Below are 18,016 nucleotides of genomic sequence, written 5' to 3' on the forward strand. Positions count from 1 at the left end.
TCTAGGACATATCCTCTAGCGAGGGATATATAGCGTTCCATAAACAAATTACTTATAAGCGATGTGACGAGTGGTATTGTTGGGCTCGATAAATTAGTGCTCAGCTTTTAGAGATTGTGTGCCTTATCTAGAACCTGGCTCTCAAGTTGTATATTAAACATAGTAAATACTGTAATATATATTACGCTTTTTAAACTACCGTACTAAATCCATTATTAATTTTTAATACCACGCCTGAGTGCTCTCTTTTTGACACCCCCATTCGAGCAGTCTGTGCCATGTATATAACCTCTCAATAAAATTCGCAGTTCAAAGTAAACAACCTGGGTGTAAGTTATCGAGTTTTAGATGTTAACAAAACAAAAATGACGACAATAACGATCACATTTTGAGTGTTAACAAACTGGTTTGTGGAATAAAAGAGGGAGAAGTAGAAGTAATGTGTGGTCATAGCAGCTGGTTTTGAGTACCATAAAACACCAATATTGCCATTATACTATAAACACGACTGAATCTGGGGGAAGAAGTCTGGAGTTCTATTCCAAGCAAAAAGTCTAGAAGAAATACATTTACAAATTTACTGGGTGAAAAGAGCATCGCTCTGGAAAGCATCATAAGCAGGACGCTTCAACGAATGCTTTGCAACTTCAACATCTGTCTTAATATCCCGAATCAGCGCATCTAAAAACACATACATTCATAGTGTCAAAATAAAGCTCAAAAAAAATATTGGTCCCAAAGTATTTTGCTTACCAAGCGATGGATAGTTCTGCTCGGGACGGATATAACCCAGAACAATGACTCGAATAGACACACCATAAAAATCTTCGGGAAATTCGTGAATTATATGTACCTCCTGTAGTTGCAATGTTTAGTTTAATCCTCAATATTATGTAGTGCACAATCGATGAACTTACAGCTGAGCGCTTTTCGTTGTTGTAATAAGGGTTCCAGCCGAGACTCATTACCATGGGGTAGACTTTTGAGTCACTCTTTCCAATCTGAACCCATCCGTAATAGACACCAGCCTCGAACTCGGAGCACATTGTAGCAAGAGCATCTTCTGACAGATTGGCTAGTAGAGAGGACATGAGATATTGTTCAAGATGACTAATCTCAAGTATGCTAAAAAATGTATACCTGTTGGGATTCCGAGCTCCTTTGACCCACGCCCGTAGCCCTTGATGACAGTGCCCGAAAATGCACAGGGATACGGTTTGGCTGGTACTTCGGGGCCGACAATAAGTGGACGATCAGGGTTAATTTGGCTCATACTTGAAAGTTATAGGTAGAAAGAGAGTTGATCTTTACAAATTGAAAGACAGTTCAAGAAATGAATTCAATCATCTATCATCACGTGCATACCTATCGCGAACGGATTAACCGCGTCTAATGCCATCTTGTTTATTTGGTATCGCGCCTCTTTCTTGTTTAAATACCTAATGGACGCGATTGGAAAATTGATTGATCATGGCAATCTCGCCTACTCTATGATGGATTATGAAAAGAGCGCTACAAGCTTTGGCATGGCTTGCCAGCTTCTGTAAGAAATCGAAGCAACAATACGTGCGTCCTCTGGTTTTTTTTATATACTGAGTTTGACATATTTTAGGGATGCACTCAACGGTGATCTTGCGGTAGAGAATGGTGATGCATACTTTTTATACGGCCGATCATTACTGCGTTATGCAGTACAGCAAAGTACTGTCCTAGGACAGTCTTCTCAGGAACCGCCGACTACTGTTGAAAAGCCTGTTGAGCAATCTCAGGGTTCGTACAATATATAATCTTTAAAGTATGAGAGCTTATCTAAATCTTAGTAGAAAATACCAATCCTCGCTTCCAGTTCGAAGAGGATGGACAAGAGGAGGAGGAGGAGGAGGAAGAAGAAGAAGAAGAAGAAGAAGAGAATGGATCTGATACTGAAGAGAACGAGCAGGAAACAACTGAAGACAACTTTGAGGCTGCTTGGAACATACTGGATGTGGCAAGAGTTATCTTTGAAAAAGATGATGAACCTGAATACCAATTGAAGCTAGCTGACGTTCTCCTTCTTCTTGGTGATATATGCTTAGAGACAGGTAAGTTATCAAATAATAAACGGAAAGAATTTGGAAGGAAGCCAACATAAACTATTGTAGAGAGATTTGACGATGCTTTGCCTGATTATCGACAGGCTATTGAACTTAAAAAGGCCCACTTGAATAGCGACAACCGGCAACTGGCGGAAGCTCACTACAAATACGCACTTGCATTAGAGTTTTCTAGTGACCCAACACTAGCTTTGGCTGAGATTCAAAAGGCAGTTGATGTATTGAAGAAACGCCTGGAGATTTTAGAAGGCACAGTGGGGATTGATGATAAGGGAAAGGGAAAGAAAAAAGCATCTTCGATCGAAATTTCGGATGAGGATATCCAAAAAGAGATTGAAGATGTCAAAGAACTTTTGCCTGAGATGGAGGCCAAGGTAAGATTAATTACTAGTATACAATAACATGTACCTTACAAATGTACATTTTAGGTTGAGGAGCTTATTAGCCGCCAGGAAGCTGGAAACGAGGCAGAAAAGTTATTAAAGTCCATAATTGATGCCAGTACAATCAACAATCAGCCAATTCCAGAAAATGCTACTGTAAATGACCTTTCATCGCTCATTAAGCGTAAGTCAAAGTCTGTGGATAGCAAGACGTCATCCGATCAAGCTGAAAAAAGAAAGGCAACCTCAGAGGCAAATGAAACTCCCGAAAAGAAGTCAAGAACAGATTAGAATCTATTCATTTGATTCAATTTGACATTTGCTATGCCCTTTTTCTTTTTTTTAAAAAAAAAAAAGACTGGGCTGCATCAGAATAGCATATACGAATAATTAAGTTGGCTTGGATCGACTGTATCTTTCGTTTCTTGTAAGACGGGATCTTGCACATTAAGTATTAAAGTGGCTGACAAAGGAAAAGAAAGAATCTCTACAACTTCTAAGATAATACATACCTATCAATTGGGGGCTGTTCAAGTCGAAAATGACTATGATACTTACAAAATGAGTGAGAAGTGAAAATAAAGAATATTGACTTCCGGTCTATAGATACTGGAGGTTATCAATACTTGCTCTCATGAGTAAATAATATATACTTTAACTATTGGTATATTAATTTGACTCGTAATATAAAATGAGAAAGAAATATCTTCAATGTTATTAAAACGGATGATATGCATGTATGGCTACGATCTCACATTTAATAGTCCACTTAGAGCCATGTATACTTTCCTTTCTCTCTTACCTCTTCATTGAAAATAGAATAGCGTACAGAATCTAAAGTAATTTGAACTCTTGAAAAAAAACTAGTCTTCATAAGAGAGTTTTTATATGTATTATCGATGCAATTAAAATTTTTCTGAGTTTCACAAACTCTTACCTATTAGCCCTACGTCTCAAATAAAAATGAGGACAATTTTGATGGAATTAAAATGTATTATAGAACGGATCTGTGTTCAGTTTTTTTATCTTCCCCCACAGCAGTGAGCCCACACGCACGCACGTACATGCATACGTACACGCGCATGCACACGCACAAAAATGCTGTGATACAATTACTGAATATTCCGATATATATATATTAAATAGCTTTATTTATTAAAAATGCTTTTCTATGTATACTTGTATACCTGTCAATTTATTAAACATAAATACCAGGTATCTACACCCATTTTATATAAAGCTACTCAAGTTTTCTTGGATTTTTTCTTCTTATTCTACTTTTAAAGCATCTTTATGTACCAGTAGACAAACAAGCAAACAAGCATCAAACAAACAAAGCAGCCCAACAAAAGCTTAATTTAATACTACAGTTTTTTCTTTGGTCTATCTGGCCTCACAATATCGGATTATTCCAATGAAACATATTTGTGCTTACCTCGGGGACAAATAGCACATGTATATAGTAGATATTCTACTTATTCTGCATTGAGACTAGCATACATTACAAAAGGCATTAAAAGCTTATTGCAGAAGAACTACTTACTTAAGCTTGATCTCAAACATGTGTGAATATAACCAGGTTGGAATTCAGGCTATAAGCTATGTTAAACATTATTATTTCTACCATTGAAGTAGTGTGAGATGTTCTCTATTTATTTTCCTTGATATATAAATATATATACATATAATAAAAAGTAGATGTGGCATTAATAGTTTATAAGCTAAAAAAAGTTAAATATTAAAGAGACTGATAACAAGCTTTTATTTTGTTATTGTTGCTGTTCTTTTATCAGTAAGATCGTTTGAAAATGGTAACACTTTTGATGAGAAACGCTTACAATCAAAAGGTAAGGGAATGGGCTAGAATGTATCAATTGAGAATAACGTGCAAATCAGTTTATGTATATATGAAAATGGTCTTTTTGGTTTGTGGAGTTGGTAATCAGGTTGTACAAAATAGACCGTCAATGGCGCCCTTTTTTCTGAGTATGCTTGACATCGTCAATGGATCGAGAAGCCTACCAATGGGTACGTGAATCTAAAAAACGTAGCTTAAAATAATGCGCTTAATTCAAAGAGAACGCTTAAAGAGTTTGTATAAGCCAGAATTTGTTTCTTCGTGTTCTTACTATTCCATTGATTTGAGATTTCTAGTAAGATATGCGAGTAGGACAAGGAGGTGTGGGACCCGAGGACCTAGTACAGCGATTCAAAGAATACATAATAGATATACCATAACGGAACTGAGCCGTCGTTATTCATCGGCCTTTGATCGAAAAAAGAAGTTGCTGATTTTATTTTTATTTATTTATTTTTAAAAATATACATGTGCATCTCCTGCTGTAGAATTATTGGAGAACCTATTTTTATTGGTATTTTCGTAGTTTTACTTTTTTCTTGCCTTTCTTTACACTTTATACTTACTGGTCGCTTGGGATTTACACACCTAATGCTACCATTTTCCTCTCTTCTTATCCTCTTGTTTCTTGCCTCGGCACTTGCTCTCAACCTTGGTGACCAATGCGATCCCAGTGTCTACTACTCGTAATAACCTTATTATGTATACTATTATCAAGTCTAACAGCAATAATATAATATATATAGAGCATCTTGGTTGTATGAGGATTCTTGCGATGATGTCTATCTTTACTGTGATGCTGCTTCCAGTGTTTGCAAATTCAAAGGGTGTTCAAATACAGACTATATTAAAAAGTAAGCAAGTCATCGCTTTATCGTTTTCTTATATATTTCGTTATTGACTTGTTGTTTGCAAAATAGTTGGGATACTACTTTGTACGATTTACCACAAAGATGTGGTGCTGATACATATTGTCCTGACGACAGTTCTTTCTGCACACCCCTGCTTCCTATTGGTGGTAAATGTGAACCTGTAAGAAGATCAAGAATTAGATTATTATTATTTTAACTAGTTTTGGATAATGTTGTTTACCTGGATTATCTATTTTTGTAGCAACGAGATGATGAGTGCTCAGGAAACGGAACCGTCTGTTTGAACTTTACATGCCTTATCAAGGGTGCTCCCATCGGTGGCCAGTGTGGCTCTGACAGGTAAGGATTTTTGTATTTGCTCGTAATATACACAAATATGAGGACCTTGCATTGTTTTGCACATAAATGATTGTTATTGTCATTTAAAAAAAAAACTCAATAGGACAAACTATGTGTCATATGATGCCGAAGGATATTCAGTACAACAGACGATCATTCGCGACAACTGCACAGTCGGAAGTTACTGTGATGATCTGACCTCACCCGTCTGTGTTATCTCTCGTGTGAATGGAGCACAATGCCAACAAGATCGCGAGTGCATCTCTGCATCCTGTAACAACGATGGAATTTGCGTAAATGGCCCAGAAGTATTCAAAAAGATTGCAGTCTGGCTGTGGGCTGTTGTAGGCGTAGCGGTTTTCCTGTTTGTTATTTTGACATTGGCTGCACTTTGGGTGTTGCATAGATATCAGGCACGCAAAGAACACGCAAAGATTCTCAAGTTTTTTGGCGATAACGAAGAATTTGCAAGATACGCTTTGGCCGACGGCGACTTTACTGGAATGTACAGTGTTCAGCCTGATCGTACATCTCCTAGCACAAGCGAAATACCGGCCGGTACTTCTGCTACACGTACCAATCCTAGCAAATCTAGTGTGGTGTACTTGGGTACACCTGACTACAATGAATCCCAAGCTCTGGGTCTGACACGTCCGTTACAGTGGAGAAACAGCTCAACCACCAAGCTACGCGAATCACCTTCAATACCCTCTTTCCACACAAACCGAACTTCCCAGAGATACAGCGACTCTATAGGCCCTGAGATGACAGAGCGTACTCCAGAGCCTCCTCTTCCGAGACCATAACTTTTAAAAAAAAATGGTTGAAAATATTTCTTTCTTCCAGCAGTAATTCTTCATTATACATCATGTCTTTTATATGTATTATTTCTTTCATCTTTAAGACCACAATCATCAAGAACAACAAAAATACATTTCTAAATCATTAATCTTTATAAAGAAAATTTCTGAAAAAAAAGAAGTATTGATCTTTTAAGAATATATATATAATATATTTCACTTCGCAAAGTCAGATTTGGATCTGATGTTCCTGGGGTACTGTAAAAAAAAATAAAAAAATAAAAAAGTAAAGTCGGGTATCAAATCCAAGTCTACGTCACTTTGCACAAAGGTCTATGATGCACATATACCACTATATGGAATGAACCAGTTGTTCTCTGACTTGTTTGTGTGCTCTTTTGCAATTGTCTGAAATCCATCATGAACGCCGAAGAAGCTGAATCTTATCAATATCAATTAGATCAAGTCGATCTCGCACTTTCTAAAGATCCAGATAATGAAGAACTAAAGAAACTTCATCATGATCTCAAAGAACTAATCGCCCTCACGACTCAATTTGAGTCTGCACAGCAGCAACAACAACAACAACAGGCACAGCAACAGCAAACACAGCAGACTTCAACAAAACGAAGCAATGCATCGTCAACAAATCCTATCCTTTCAACACCAATCTCCACAGCTTTAAAATCCAATCAATTTACGGTTGGACAAGAAGTAATGGCGAAATACGCTGGTGATGGGGAATTCTACCGGGCTACCATTACAGCCATCGGTGGTGCGGACCAAGTGTTCTCGGTTGTCTTTCGTGGATACCAGGACAATGAGCTTGTGAAGGCGGAGGATATCAAGGCACTTGATAATAAAAAGCGACAGGGAATCTTTGAGGAAGCACCTAAACAACCACTTGCTGCACCCCCAAAGAAAAAGAAGAAAGAGAAAACACCAGGAGTAAAAAAAGTCAACGAGACTGAAGTAAAGAAGAACGCTTGGTTAAACTTTGCATCAGGATCTGATAAAAAGAAGAAGAAGGTAGCAGCACCCATTAACAAAAAGAGTATTTTCAAGACACCGGATAATCCCGAAGGAAGAGGTGGGTAAAAAAAAAAGCAAAGAAAAGTATAAATCCAAAAAAGAAATAGAAGGTTTTGATTTATTTACTTTTTTATAGTGAAAGCTAAGAAACTTTTTAATTTTTTTAATTTTTTATTTTATTTATTATTTCATTTGCTTACTTGCTTGCTCGTCTGATTGTCTGTTTGCTTGCTTATTTATTTGCTTATTTATTTGCTTATTTGCTTATTTTCTTTATTAGTTGGTGTTGTTGGCAGTGGTCGTGGTATGACTACTTTCCAACAGAGAGGCAAACATGTGTATGCAGACGGCCAGAATAACGTGGGCGCAGGTGAAGAAGAAAATTAGAATGATATGTCAATAAAGAGGTGGTGGTAGTGGGTAGTGTGTGACTTGTTGCCATTGCAAATAGCCAAACTGCCAGATTTGGCCCTTTGGAGAGTTTTAAGCCTTTGCAACCCCCGATTTTCTGAGATTCTTCTCTTTGAAGTTCCATTGTTTGACTTTGGGTTACCGTGGAAACCCACACCTTGAAAAAAAAAGAAAAAAAAAAGAAAAAAAAAAGATAGAGAAAGAAAAGAAAAAGAAAATATTGTTTTTTTTTGTCTGTCTGTCTGTCTGTCTGTCTGTCGATGCTTCCACAGATTGGTTATGTTGTGGCCCAAGCGGGGGCCGATGCCAGCTCACCTCAAACCTCTATACCTAAGCAACCTTTGGCTCATCTCACGTCGTCCTTCATCCATTACTCGCAATCATCCAATGATGCTCCCCCTCACTATTATGGGCAACCATCAAGTAATTCACCTCCCCATTTACTACCACCTCTTTACTTTCAAAAAGAATCGAGACCACTAGCGCCACAGGCACCGCAAGCACCGCAATCTCTACCTTTACCACCACCTCCACCTCCACCTCCAGAACCAACTGCCTTCCGACAATTCCAACCACCATGGCAGCCATGGCAAGATTCCAAAAACACAAAACATGGTTATCGCGAGTCACCTCCAATTTGGTATACTCCGCAACCTTATTTAGACCCTTCCTCCCCTTTGATTACACAAGTACCCGCCTCATCCTCTTCTGCGTTTACAGTACCATCTAACGGGCAAAGAACCCTTTGGCAAGGCGTGTGCTTCAATTCTTTAAAAAAATATCATCATCATTAAGTTATATTAACATTTTTTGGGTAGATAAAAACGAGGATAAAGTAAAAATAAAAGTAGAAGAAGTAGACGAAGAAGAAGACGAAGAAGAAGAAATACCAGCCATATTAGAAGAGACTGAAATACTTCATCGACTACGGGAATACAATGAGCTAATAACATGGATGGACAGCGAATTCCAGAATCAAAGTCAAGAGTGAGGCCAGCTTTTCCCCTCCCAACTTGCCTCGTATCCCCGACCCCTCTCGTTTTATTCACTTGCTTCTTAATTTGCAGCCTTTTCCACAAGAAACTCGAACGCATGCAGCATGAAATGCTCGATATTCAACAAGGTAGAGCTTCTTTTTCTTTTTCTTAATTAATGTCACTACTAAAATTATAGATTATTATTATTGTTACTATTAAAATTGTTAGGTTCTCATCCTGCCTACTTGGACGAGGTATCCGATCTTAAGCTTAAACGAGAAAAGACTATTTTCAGTGCAGAGTGCTTTATGGCGTATCAGCTAGAATTTGCAGAGGGACAGCACGCCCAGAGTATGAATACAATTCAGGACGAATTCGAAGTATGAAAGTTTATTTTTCGATGCAGCCAATGGAACTAACCCTGTTGGTTGTAGATGGAACGCCGTCACTTGCACACCACTCTAATGACAATTATTGATGATCGACGAAAACAAATCAAGGAGGATAAATTGGAAGACAAGTCATTCAATATAGAAGGTGCCTTGATATTTTATTTAAATTTGTTTTAATTTTAATTTTTATAAAAAAAATACTTTACTTACCTCGAGTTCCTGTAGATGTCTTCCAGGATGCCCATTCGCGCATCTCCCACCGTCGTAACCTTCGTAACAATAAAAAGCCACAAGGTGACAAACTTCATGGATTATCATCACGACATGAACCCACTAGGCGACGACAAGGTAATTAATCCAACGAATTACAATCGTTGTACAACTTGCCATATTCATTACTTGTGCTCTATACTTTCTTCTTTCTTTATTTCTCTTTATTTCTCTTTCTCTCTCTTTCTCTCTCTCTTAGCACGAGTCGTAACTCTTCACAATATTCACGCACAGCCATTTTCAAAAGAAGAAGAAGAACTAAAGGCTGATTTTATCAGTATGAAAATTCGATAAACATTGATAAACAAAACAAAAAAGTATAAACGCAAAAAGGCAAAAATGCAAAAACTCTTTAAACTGTATTTCAAATAAATCAATTTACAATATTTTGAAATAGCTTTATTTTACTTCTTAATTAGTGTTAATAAATACATGGGAGTTAAGACTTAATACAAGGCTAGGTAAAGATACGTGTGTGTGTGTGTGCCAAGTTTTCAAGATGATATCAAAATAAACCTAACAGGCGAGTCAATTTGCTTTAATAAGTCAAACTAAAATTAAAGGTAGAATCTCTCTATATAACCTAGAGTAATTATTATTTAACAGAAACATACACACGCATCGCACGCCGATACGCACATACAGCCTAGATATGTTTTCTTTATTTAAAGTTGCCGGCTCAGCCTTTTACGATATGTGGCACGTTTTATACTGTGTATGGAATTTCGCATCCAAAAATGAGATAGTCAAAACTTTTCTGAGATAATCTCGGGTTAAAGGTCTTTGCCAGCGTACTCCGTGTATTACGTGAAAACGCTACACCACGGGAGATTTTTGATATCAAATAAGGAAATCCAAATTTCAAAAATGTTTTGATTGGCTAGTTAAATATATCTCTTATATAATTTCCTTTTAATCTCTTTTTTTAAAATTAGCAATCTCTATAAGGTAAAATCGGATGTACAGACATCTAGAAATAGATTTTTGGTGTAATATCACAAAACTAAAAAACGACTTAGAAAAATTTAATTATTTTATTGATAGAATTTTAAAAAATGAATAACATGGCTCTTTCCACTAACACTCCGGAACCACCAGGGGTCAAAAACCCCTCCACCACTGGCTCATCTCCACCATTGGCAACCTCATTCACACCAATCTCACCTACTCTGACACCACTATACTCACAAGTAGCTACACAGAATGCACCTCCACTCACCGAAAAGCAACCACATGTTATCTTTAGCTCTACAAATAACACAACCCCACGTACCTGGCGTGTAGGGTCCTCTAAGTTCTCTGTATTCTTTACCGCCCCACCAAAAACGTCACCCAACTTCGACCCTTTCTGGAGAGCCCTTCTCGCAGCTTACCCTCGCGAAGTTAACATGGGAATCACTCTTGGATCTCGCTCTTCCCCTGATACATGCGAGCTCCACCTGGCTACTAGTGCTGACTGTGAGAGAGCGTGCTCTCATCCTTTGGTAGTCGGCGTTTCATCTTTTCCCGCTCAACCGGCTGTTCCCATTGGCACAATTGTTCGCCGTGTTTTCCTGACCAAGCTTCCTCGTGTCCCCTATCCGGAACTTGCTACACAGCTCACGAAATGTATGTCTCCTTTTGGTAAAGTGCGTGAGATCGCCGTTCACGAAACGTATGGGTTTTTTGACGGCTCTGGATATGTTGTCCTTGCCAACACCCCCACTGACGAGGTGCCATCCGATTCCCTGACGTACCAAATAGCATACGACGCTACGCAAAAGATACTCGGTAAGTGGCCTTCGATGGGCTCCCACTGCACTTATTGCAAGGAAATGGGACACGAAGTCACCCAGTGCACTAAGCGCCCAGCCGAAACCCGAACGTGCTTTGGATGCAACAAGATCGGCCACCTGCAAGCCAATTGCCCGCACTCCTCCGATCCATCCAAGACTTCTAAGACCTCAAACAAGCGATCCCGTCACCCCCACCGCAACGTTAAGCTCGATCGACCTATCCGCGAGCCTAAGCCTCTGATTCCGACTGCACTCTCGCTCACCTACGGAGGATCCGAGGCTTCCAAGCACAATCCGCACAAACCTGCTTTGCTTGAGTCTGCAAAACTAACCCTACCGGCAACCCTCCCTGCCATCACGACAATATCTGCGACAACCACGTCCTCCGGCCCTCGTCCCCGAAGTCGTTCTGTTGACACTCCTGTGAAGGGCTGGGACGATGAGATAGACGACGACATGATCACTGACTTCACGGATAGAGTCGAGGCTCGGACTCTCCGTCTTCAGAATGCCTCTCGCCTCTCTCATCTCCGGTTTTCTCGGACAGTACGTCCAATAGGCCGCAACACATCCCTCTCACCTCCTCGCTTCACTCCCCCACATAGCAAGAAAGCCCTCGACGCAGAGGCCAAGATTAACCAATGATAAAAATAGGCACAATGAACTGTAGGGGTCTACCCAAAGTTGGACACCCTGAATCACGCTCCTTTTTTATACGCCACCTACGCTCTCAGGGAATTGATATACTAGCCCTGCAAGAAACCCATGCCTCCTCTTCTATGCTTCAAGACACTTTTGACCAACAATTTCGGTCATCTTCATCTTTATGGTCGCCACACTGTGGTGTTGTATGCCTCTCCCCCCATATTATTCTCACAGACCCTTTATTTAGTCCTTGCGGCAGGTGCATCATTACAACTGTCACTCATACTGACAATAAATTTTCTCCATTCAAGATGGGTGTCATCTATGCTCCCGCCTCTCGAACTCCCCGCTATGATTTTCTTTCTTCCTTACTGTCGACACCTGACCTCATTCCATCCAATCCTTCCAACTTCATTTTATTAGGTGATTTTAACCATGCCATTCACTCTAACTACGCTCTCGGACGTCGTGCCCCACTAGCGTGGCTCCAGTTTCTGGACAACCATATGATTGACTGTGTCACTCCTCCTGGCCAGAACCCACAACCCACCTTTCATCGCGCCTTGTCTTCCACTACAATCGACTATATTCTTGCCTCTCCTGATCTTCACCCTCGCACTACTGACTCCCAGGTGAGATATATTCACCAAAACTGGTCCGATCATTGCCTGTTGACCGTCCGCTTGGCTCTCCCTTCCACCCAATCCTCTGGTAAGGGACTTTGGCGTGCTAACCCCCGACTTGCCAGGTTGACATCTTTCTGCACCGACCTCAACACTCTTCTATCCACCCTCATCCCTGCCCTTCCCGCAAACCTCTCTCCTCAAGCACGATGGGACTCGATAAAGAGCGAAGTCATACGCTTTATCAAGTGTTTCTCTCGCCACCTCCGACCCTCTCTCACCGACCTGGAAGCAAGCCTGCAACAACGGAGAGACAGACTAATACACCGTTTTCGACACCAGCCTGCACAGAATTTTCAGCTGCCTATTGTTGAGCGGCTTCTGCAGCAAGTCCAACTTGAACGAGTGGAGATCATGTCCCTTAGGGCTGGGAAACACTGGCGGGAACAAGGTGAGACCTCTGCTGGATATCTCAAGCGCACCATCGCCACTCGTCAGTCACGCAAGTCAATTGCCAGCCTTTGCCACCCTGCAACAAACGAAATATGTTCCACCCCCGAAAAGATGACCGAAGCAGCTGCCGCCTTTTATGAAGGCTTGTATACCCCGGACCCTATCGACCAATCTGCTCTGGACGACCTGCTCTCTCACCTGCCTTCTGACCTTGGTCTGTCAGAAAGTCGGCAGACTGCCCTCACTCGTCCTCTGTCATTGTCTACTATTCGCTCTGGTGCGTCGCGCACTCCAACCTCTAGCAGTCCCGGTCCCGATGGCTTACCCTACGAGATCCTTCGCTTGATACTAGACCACCCAGTATGTGGTGATCTGGTTTCGGAAGTCTACAACGACGCCCTATCAAAAGGCATTTTTCCGGAATCCTGGCAATCCACCTGCGTTTGCCTGCTCCCAAAAAAGGGCGATCTCACCTCTTTGAAGAACTGGCGCCCAATTGCCTTGATCAACACCGATGCCAAGGTATTTACCCGATTGCTGAATGCTCGCATGATTCCCACGGTCACTTCACTTGTCTCTCCTTACCAGACAGGGTTCGTTCAGGGTCGCTTCATCGCCGATAATGGAATGCTGACCAGGCTGGTCATGGCACAAGCCGCCAAGGACGGATCAGCTGGTGTTGGACTTCTCCTCGATCAGGAGAAAGCATATGATAGAGTACATCCGGAATATTTTCGCCAAGTACTGACACACTTTCGATTTCCCTCCTCTCTTGTCACCTCGATCTCTAACCTCTTCTTTTCTACTAAATTGCAAATAAATGTGAATGGCTTCCTCTCGCGCCCTTTGCCTCAATCTCGGGGACTACGCCAAGGGGACCCTCTCTCCCCTATACTGTTCAATCTAGTTTTTGAGCCTCTACTACGACGAGTGATCCATGACCAGTCCTTCTCGGGCTTTCAACCATCTGTTCCTGCTGGTCTTTCTCCTCTGTCACCGATCAAACTCCTTGCGTACGCTGATGATTTACTTGTTTTTCTTTCTGACACAGGGCAGTTGTCTCGCCTCCACACCCACCTCAACACCTATGCTGCGGCTTCCAACGCCCGCGTAAATCTTCACAAGACGCAGGCATTTTCACTTTCGGGCTCACCCCTGCCAGACTGGCCCTCACATCTACGGACCCACAATATTACGGATTGGCATGACCGGACCTCCTCCTCTTCTCTTCGCTATCTGGGATATCCAATTTTCTCCTCCATTGCCCAACGAGACTCATTTGGCCAGGCCCTTCTTTCTAAGATTGAGAATAGCTGTATTCTACACGGCTCACGCACCCTGTCCTTCCGCGGCCGTGCCACTGTCATGAACTCTCTCATTCTCGCCCAACTTTGGCATGTCTTGCGCGTAGTATCCTTCCCCGTCTCTTTTCTCGAAAAAATACGCACTCTGATGCGCCGTTTCTTCCGCTTCCGTTCGTTCCCCCCCATTGCTTTGGACACCCTCTGCCTTCCTCGCTTTCAAGGTGGTCTTGGCATCCTCGACCCGATTACACAGCAATGCGCTCTTCAGCTTCGTTGGCTCAAGCCAATAATCCAGAACCCATTGGGTCCCCGTGGTTTGGTCCCCAAATGGATGGCTTCTCTCCTTCGCACTGAGAATACGGATTGTGATCCCCTTCTACTTTGGATCTTCCCAGACTCTAGACCTCGCACCCATCGCTCACTGGATTCGCCTCTTCATCTTGTCCTGAAGGCCATGGACCACCTCCCGCACAAGTTTGACGACGTCCTCACGAATCTATCCACGTGCCTTATGTTGCCCTTGTCCTCCATGGTTAATAGCCCTCCCTCTCATCCGCCCTACCGACAATCTTGGCGAGACCTGAAGGTTAACCACCTATACCAAATTGATCATAATTTGGACGTCCTGATGCCCATTGCCCCTGCTAGACCTCTTCCTCGATTTATCACTCTTAATCGTATCCTGCAAAGACTTCTCGACCGTTCACTTGTGGCTCACCCTATCCTTTTCAGAGCTTGTATTCCTACATTCATCCTAGAATCGCGACATTTGGATATGCCTCCTCGAGATGGGTCCCCCTTTGACTTTGATCCCTTCATCTCTGCTCTGGTCCTCGGCAAACCTTGGTCACGCTTGTCCACGCGCTCTTACCGGCTGACCTGTTCTCATCATCATGCTAATGCTCAACCACTTAGCCCCCATCTTAGCCCTCGCCAACTGCACTCTTTCTGGTCTTTCGCACTTCCTCACCGGGCCCGTAATGTTTGGTTTCGCGGCTTACACAACAAACTATCGTGCCGAGCTCTTCTGCACCACATTATGCCCTTCACTGTTCCTTCACCTCTCTGCAATATCTGCCAAATGTCAATCGAGACGCAAGAGCATTTTCTTCTTTCTTGTCCTTTGAAATCTGCGGTGTGGTTAGGCATTTGGTTAGAATTTTTCGGCACCGTCCCACCACCTTCTGCACTTTCCTCGGCATTCACATCCTTTCTCTTCCCTCCCACGCTGAACCCCAGTATTCCAGCCGCCTCGGTTTTCGGACTGACCATCCTTGCTATCTGGGACCACCATTGGGCACTCCACTTTAACTCTGCTCCCTTTTTACCTTCCTTGGTTCTTGCCACTGCTAGGAAATCAATCTCCCGCATCTGCTCAGAGCTCGAGCTTGACTCCGCTGACTCTTCCCTCGCATAACACCACATTAACATTTTAACAAAAAAAAAAAAAAAAAAAAGTTTAAATCACACAAAAACAAGTCAAAAACCAAAAAGCCAAAAACATCAAATAACCCCCATAAACCCTCAAAACAAATGTTGTAATTTTCTCTTTTGCCCTACTCATTCAGAGAACTTTAATAAATCTGAGCCTGTCACAGCTCCATACAAACAAAATTAAAAAATGAATAAAGAAAATGGTTTTTTTTTTTGCCTGGGCAAACCAATGAAGAGAAATCTCACCCCCCTCCTTCAAGACAGAGGACAAGACACCAGAAAGGCTCTGGTAGTGCTATACATCGACTAAAACTCTCCACTCGCATATCTTAACTACGGGAAGATATATGAGCCATACCTACCATTAGGTTCTGGCTCGTCAAAAACGATGATTAAGTACTTGTTGAGAAGTAAGGGTAGAAATGCCAATAAGAGCCGAACTTGCTCAAATTGATCACATATGCATCACCAACCTTTGTGTACATGTCAAGAATGCGAATCATCTTTAGTTCTTCCAACAGTGTAGACATACCAGAATATTCTCGCGCAAGTAGATAGTTATTCTTTTGAGCAATGTCAGTAGGAAGATCTATGTGAAGATGAATCACTTGGGAAGAAGAAACCTTTTCAATAATTGGATGAACGGTTTGGCTTCCACCGTGCATAGGCATGAACAAGGCAAAGGTATCGTCACAAAGTTCACTGTTTACAATGCTACCGTCATCATTGTTATCTGCAAACTCTCTGGAACCGCCAAACAAAACATTCCAAAACTTGTGAACACTAGCAGTGTAATCAATATATGTCTTAATACCTTTTCCACGAGACAATCTTAGTCCATTTTCAACGGGCCATGAACCGCCATCAAGGATATGTCTCATCATAGTTTGCTTCGCAAACTTTAGACCAATATCCTTAGAGGTATTAAGCTTGTTGGTGTGGAATAGGTGTTCACGTATATGCTTATTAAACTGCTCACCTTTTTCCGTTTCAAAATGCAAAGGGGTGCCAAATCTTCTGATGTTGTCTGGAAGGTGTGTCAATAAATGTGCCTTAAGTTTTGATGTGTATGGGTTATGTCTATTGAGCTCGCAGTTTTTATCATAAACCAGAAGCTGTTTGATAAGACCTTTAACAGCGGTGTCAACTTCATGAATATATGTTTCTAGACCAGATTCTATGGCTCTAACAAACACAAGTGAGCAAAGTTGACCAAGTTGGATAAAACATGGAGTAATGTTTTTTAATACAGGATTACCAGTAAATTTTATCACTAAAATGACTGGAAGAATCTGTATAAGACATTTGTAGTCTCTGGCAAGGTACGAAGCGCATCCACTAAGCAATCTTGTGAACTTTCGAGACATGCCTTTGGATTGCTTATAATCCTTCAAATATCCCATAAGTTGTCTTAATTCATCTTTCTTTACCAGCACTGAATTTACCAAATCATTTACCAGGTATTCTGCAATACCAAGAAGAATAACATGCAAGATCTCTATGGGCGTGTCTTGCAATGGATCAAATGATTGTAAATCCAGTAGGATCTGTGTACCCACTGCAAAAGTCCGCAGATATTGATTTCTAAAATCCCTCCAAATGTCTTACTAAAATATTCAATTTTTTTTAATTTTAATTTTTATTGTTTTTTGTATGTTGTAATTTCAGATCGCTCTTTTTTGGCTATAAAATTACACCACCATCACTTTCTCTGGCTATGAAATTACAACATTGCTTTTATTTTCTTTATGTTTTACACTTCTTTAATATAATTGTAAATTACACTAAAAAAATATTAATATGAAAATTAATATAATATTGAATAAGATATAGATATTCTTAAAGTTTTTTTTCTTTAAAATGAATAATTTATATATTAACAGTATTTTTTATATGATGTAAGTATAAATGGAAGAGCAAATATTTACTCAATGTATTCAAAGTGAAAATATATTAAGAGGAAAAAGCAGAAGTTGTTATTTCATTTTTACTGCAGCAATATTTTCGCGTGATTTCTCCCTTTCATATAAAGGGCTATTTTATTTAAAAAAAATCACATACTGTGAGAGGTGAGAATTCCTTTCACAGAATTTTGGGTGTAATATACAAGTCGTCATAAATCCAAATATAGGGTTTGCATAAAAAATACTACGGAAAGAAAAGATGTTATTTTAATAATTCGCGCAGCATACATCTTGGAAATTGACTAAGCAATATATGAATGGTGTTGTGATAAAATGCGCAGTAGATGTCTTGAAGAAAAACTTGGCAAAGTGGAAGCATGACATGGAGCAGTATTCTATCTATTTATAATTTATTTTTCACTATATAAAGGCCATGATTAAAAAATCTCAA

At 40.7% G+C, this 18,016-nt stretch overlaps 6 protein-coding genes across 6 annotated transcripts; 4 read left to right on the plus strand and 2 right to left on the minus strand.

The window, feature by feature from the left end:
- Window positions 1-577: 577 nt before the first annotated feature.
- Window positions 578-1,273, minus strand: PHYBLDRAFT_116552 (hypothetical protein; the record flags this gene model as incomplete). Its single annotated transcript, XM_018428524.1, has 4 exons — window positions 578-681; window positions 754-856; window positions 918-1,075; window positions 1,141-1,273. 4 exons carry the CDS (start codon window positions 1,271-1,273, stop codon window positions 578-580), a joined length of 498 nt encoding a protein of 165 aa, XP_018287189.1.
- Window positions 1,274-4,925: 3,652 nt separating this feature from the next.
- On the plus strand, window positions 4,926-6,499 carry PHYBLDRAFT_188370 (hypothetical protein; the record flags this gene model as incomplete). Its single annotated transcript, XM_018439490.1, has 5 exons — window positions 4,926-5,020; window positions 5,081-5,188; window positions 5,255-5,366; window positions 5,448-5,545; window positions 5,649-6,499. 5 exons carry the CDS (start codon window positions 4,926-4,928, stop codon window positions 6,349-6,351), a joined length of 1,116 nt encoding a protein of 371 aa, XP_018287190.1. The 3' UTR covers window positions 6,352-6,499.
- A 256-nt stretch (window positions 6,500-6,755) lies between these two features.
- On the plus strand, window positions 6,756-7,856 carry PHYBLDRAFT_159861 (hypothetical protein). Its single transcript, XM_018434072.1, has 2 exons — window positions 6,756-7,435; window positions 7,658-7,856. The coding sequence occupies exons 1-2, from the start codon at window positions 6,766-6,768 to the stop codon at window positions 7,762-7,764; spliced, it is 777 nt and encodes a 258-aa protein (XP_018287191.1). The 5' UTR covers window positions 6,756-6,765; the 3' UTR covers window positions 7,765-7,856.
- A 544-nt stretch (window positions 7,857-8,400) lies between these two features.
- Window positions 8,401-9,721, plus strand: PHYBLDRAFT_66876 (hypothetical protein; the record flags this gene model as incomplete). Its single annotated transcript, XM_018441699.1, has 7 exons — window positions 8,401-8,428; window positions 8,607-8,775; window positions 8,856-8,911; window positions 8,994-9,145; window positions 9,200-9,302; window positions 9,374-9,505; window positions 9,627-9,721. The coding sequence occupies 7 exons, from the start codon at window positions 8,401-8,403 to the stop codon at window positions 9,719-9,721; spliced, it is 735 nt and encodes a 244-aa protein (XP_018287192.1).
- A 761-nt stretch (window positions 9,722-10,482) lies between these two features.
- Window positions 10,483-11,847, plus strand: PHYBLDRAFT_172407 (CCHC-type zinc finger transcription factor; the record flags this gene model as incomplete). The annotated part of the gene is made up of 1 exon (XM_018436790.1): window positions 10,483-11,847. The coding sequence occupies one exon, from the start codon at window positions 10,483-10,485 to the stop codon at window positions 11,845-11,847; it is 1,365 nt and encodes a 454-aa protein (XP_018287193.1).
- A 4,206-nt stretch (window positions 11,848-16,053) lies between these two features.
- On the minus strand, window positions 16,054-17,778 carry PHYBLDRAFT_73946 (hypothetical protein; the record flags this gene model as incomplete). Its single annotated transcript, XM_018442954.1, has 3 exons — window positions 16,054-17,265; window positions 17,653-17,695; window positions 17,723-17,778. The coding sequence occupies 3 exons, from the start codon at window positions 17,776-17,778 to the stop codon at window positions 16,054-16,056; spliced, it is 1,311 nt and encodes a 436-aa protein (XP_018287194.1).
- Between the last annotated feature and the right edge of the window lie 238 nt (window positions 17,779-18,016).

Source organism: Phycomyces blakesleeanus (genome assembly GCF_001638985.1).
Source record: "Phycomyces blakesleeanus NRRL 1555(-) unplaced genomic scaffold PHYBLscaffold_22, whole genome shotgun sequence".
Classification (NCBI taxonomy): domain Eukaryota; kingdom Fungi; phylum Mucoromycota; class Mucoromycetes; order Mucorales; family Phycomycetaceae; genus Phycomyces; species Phycomyces blakesleeanus.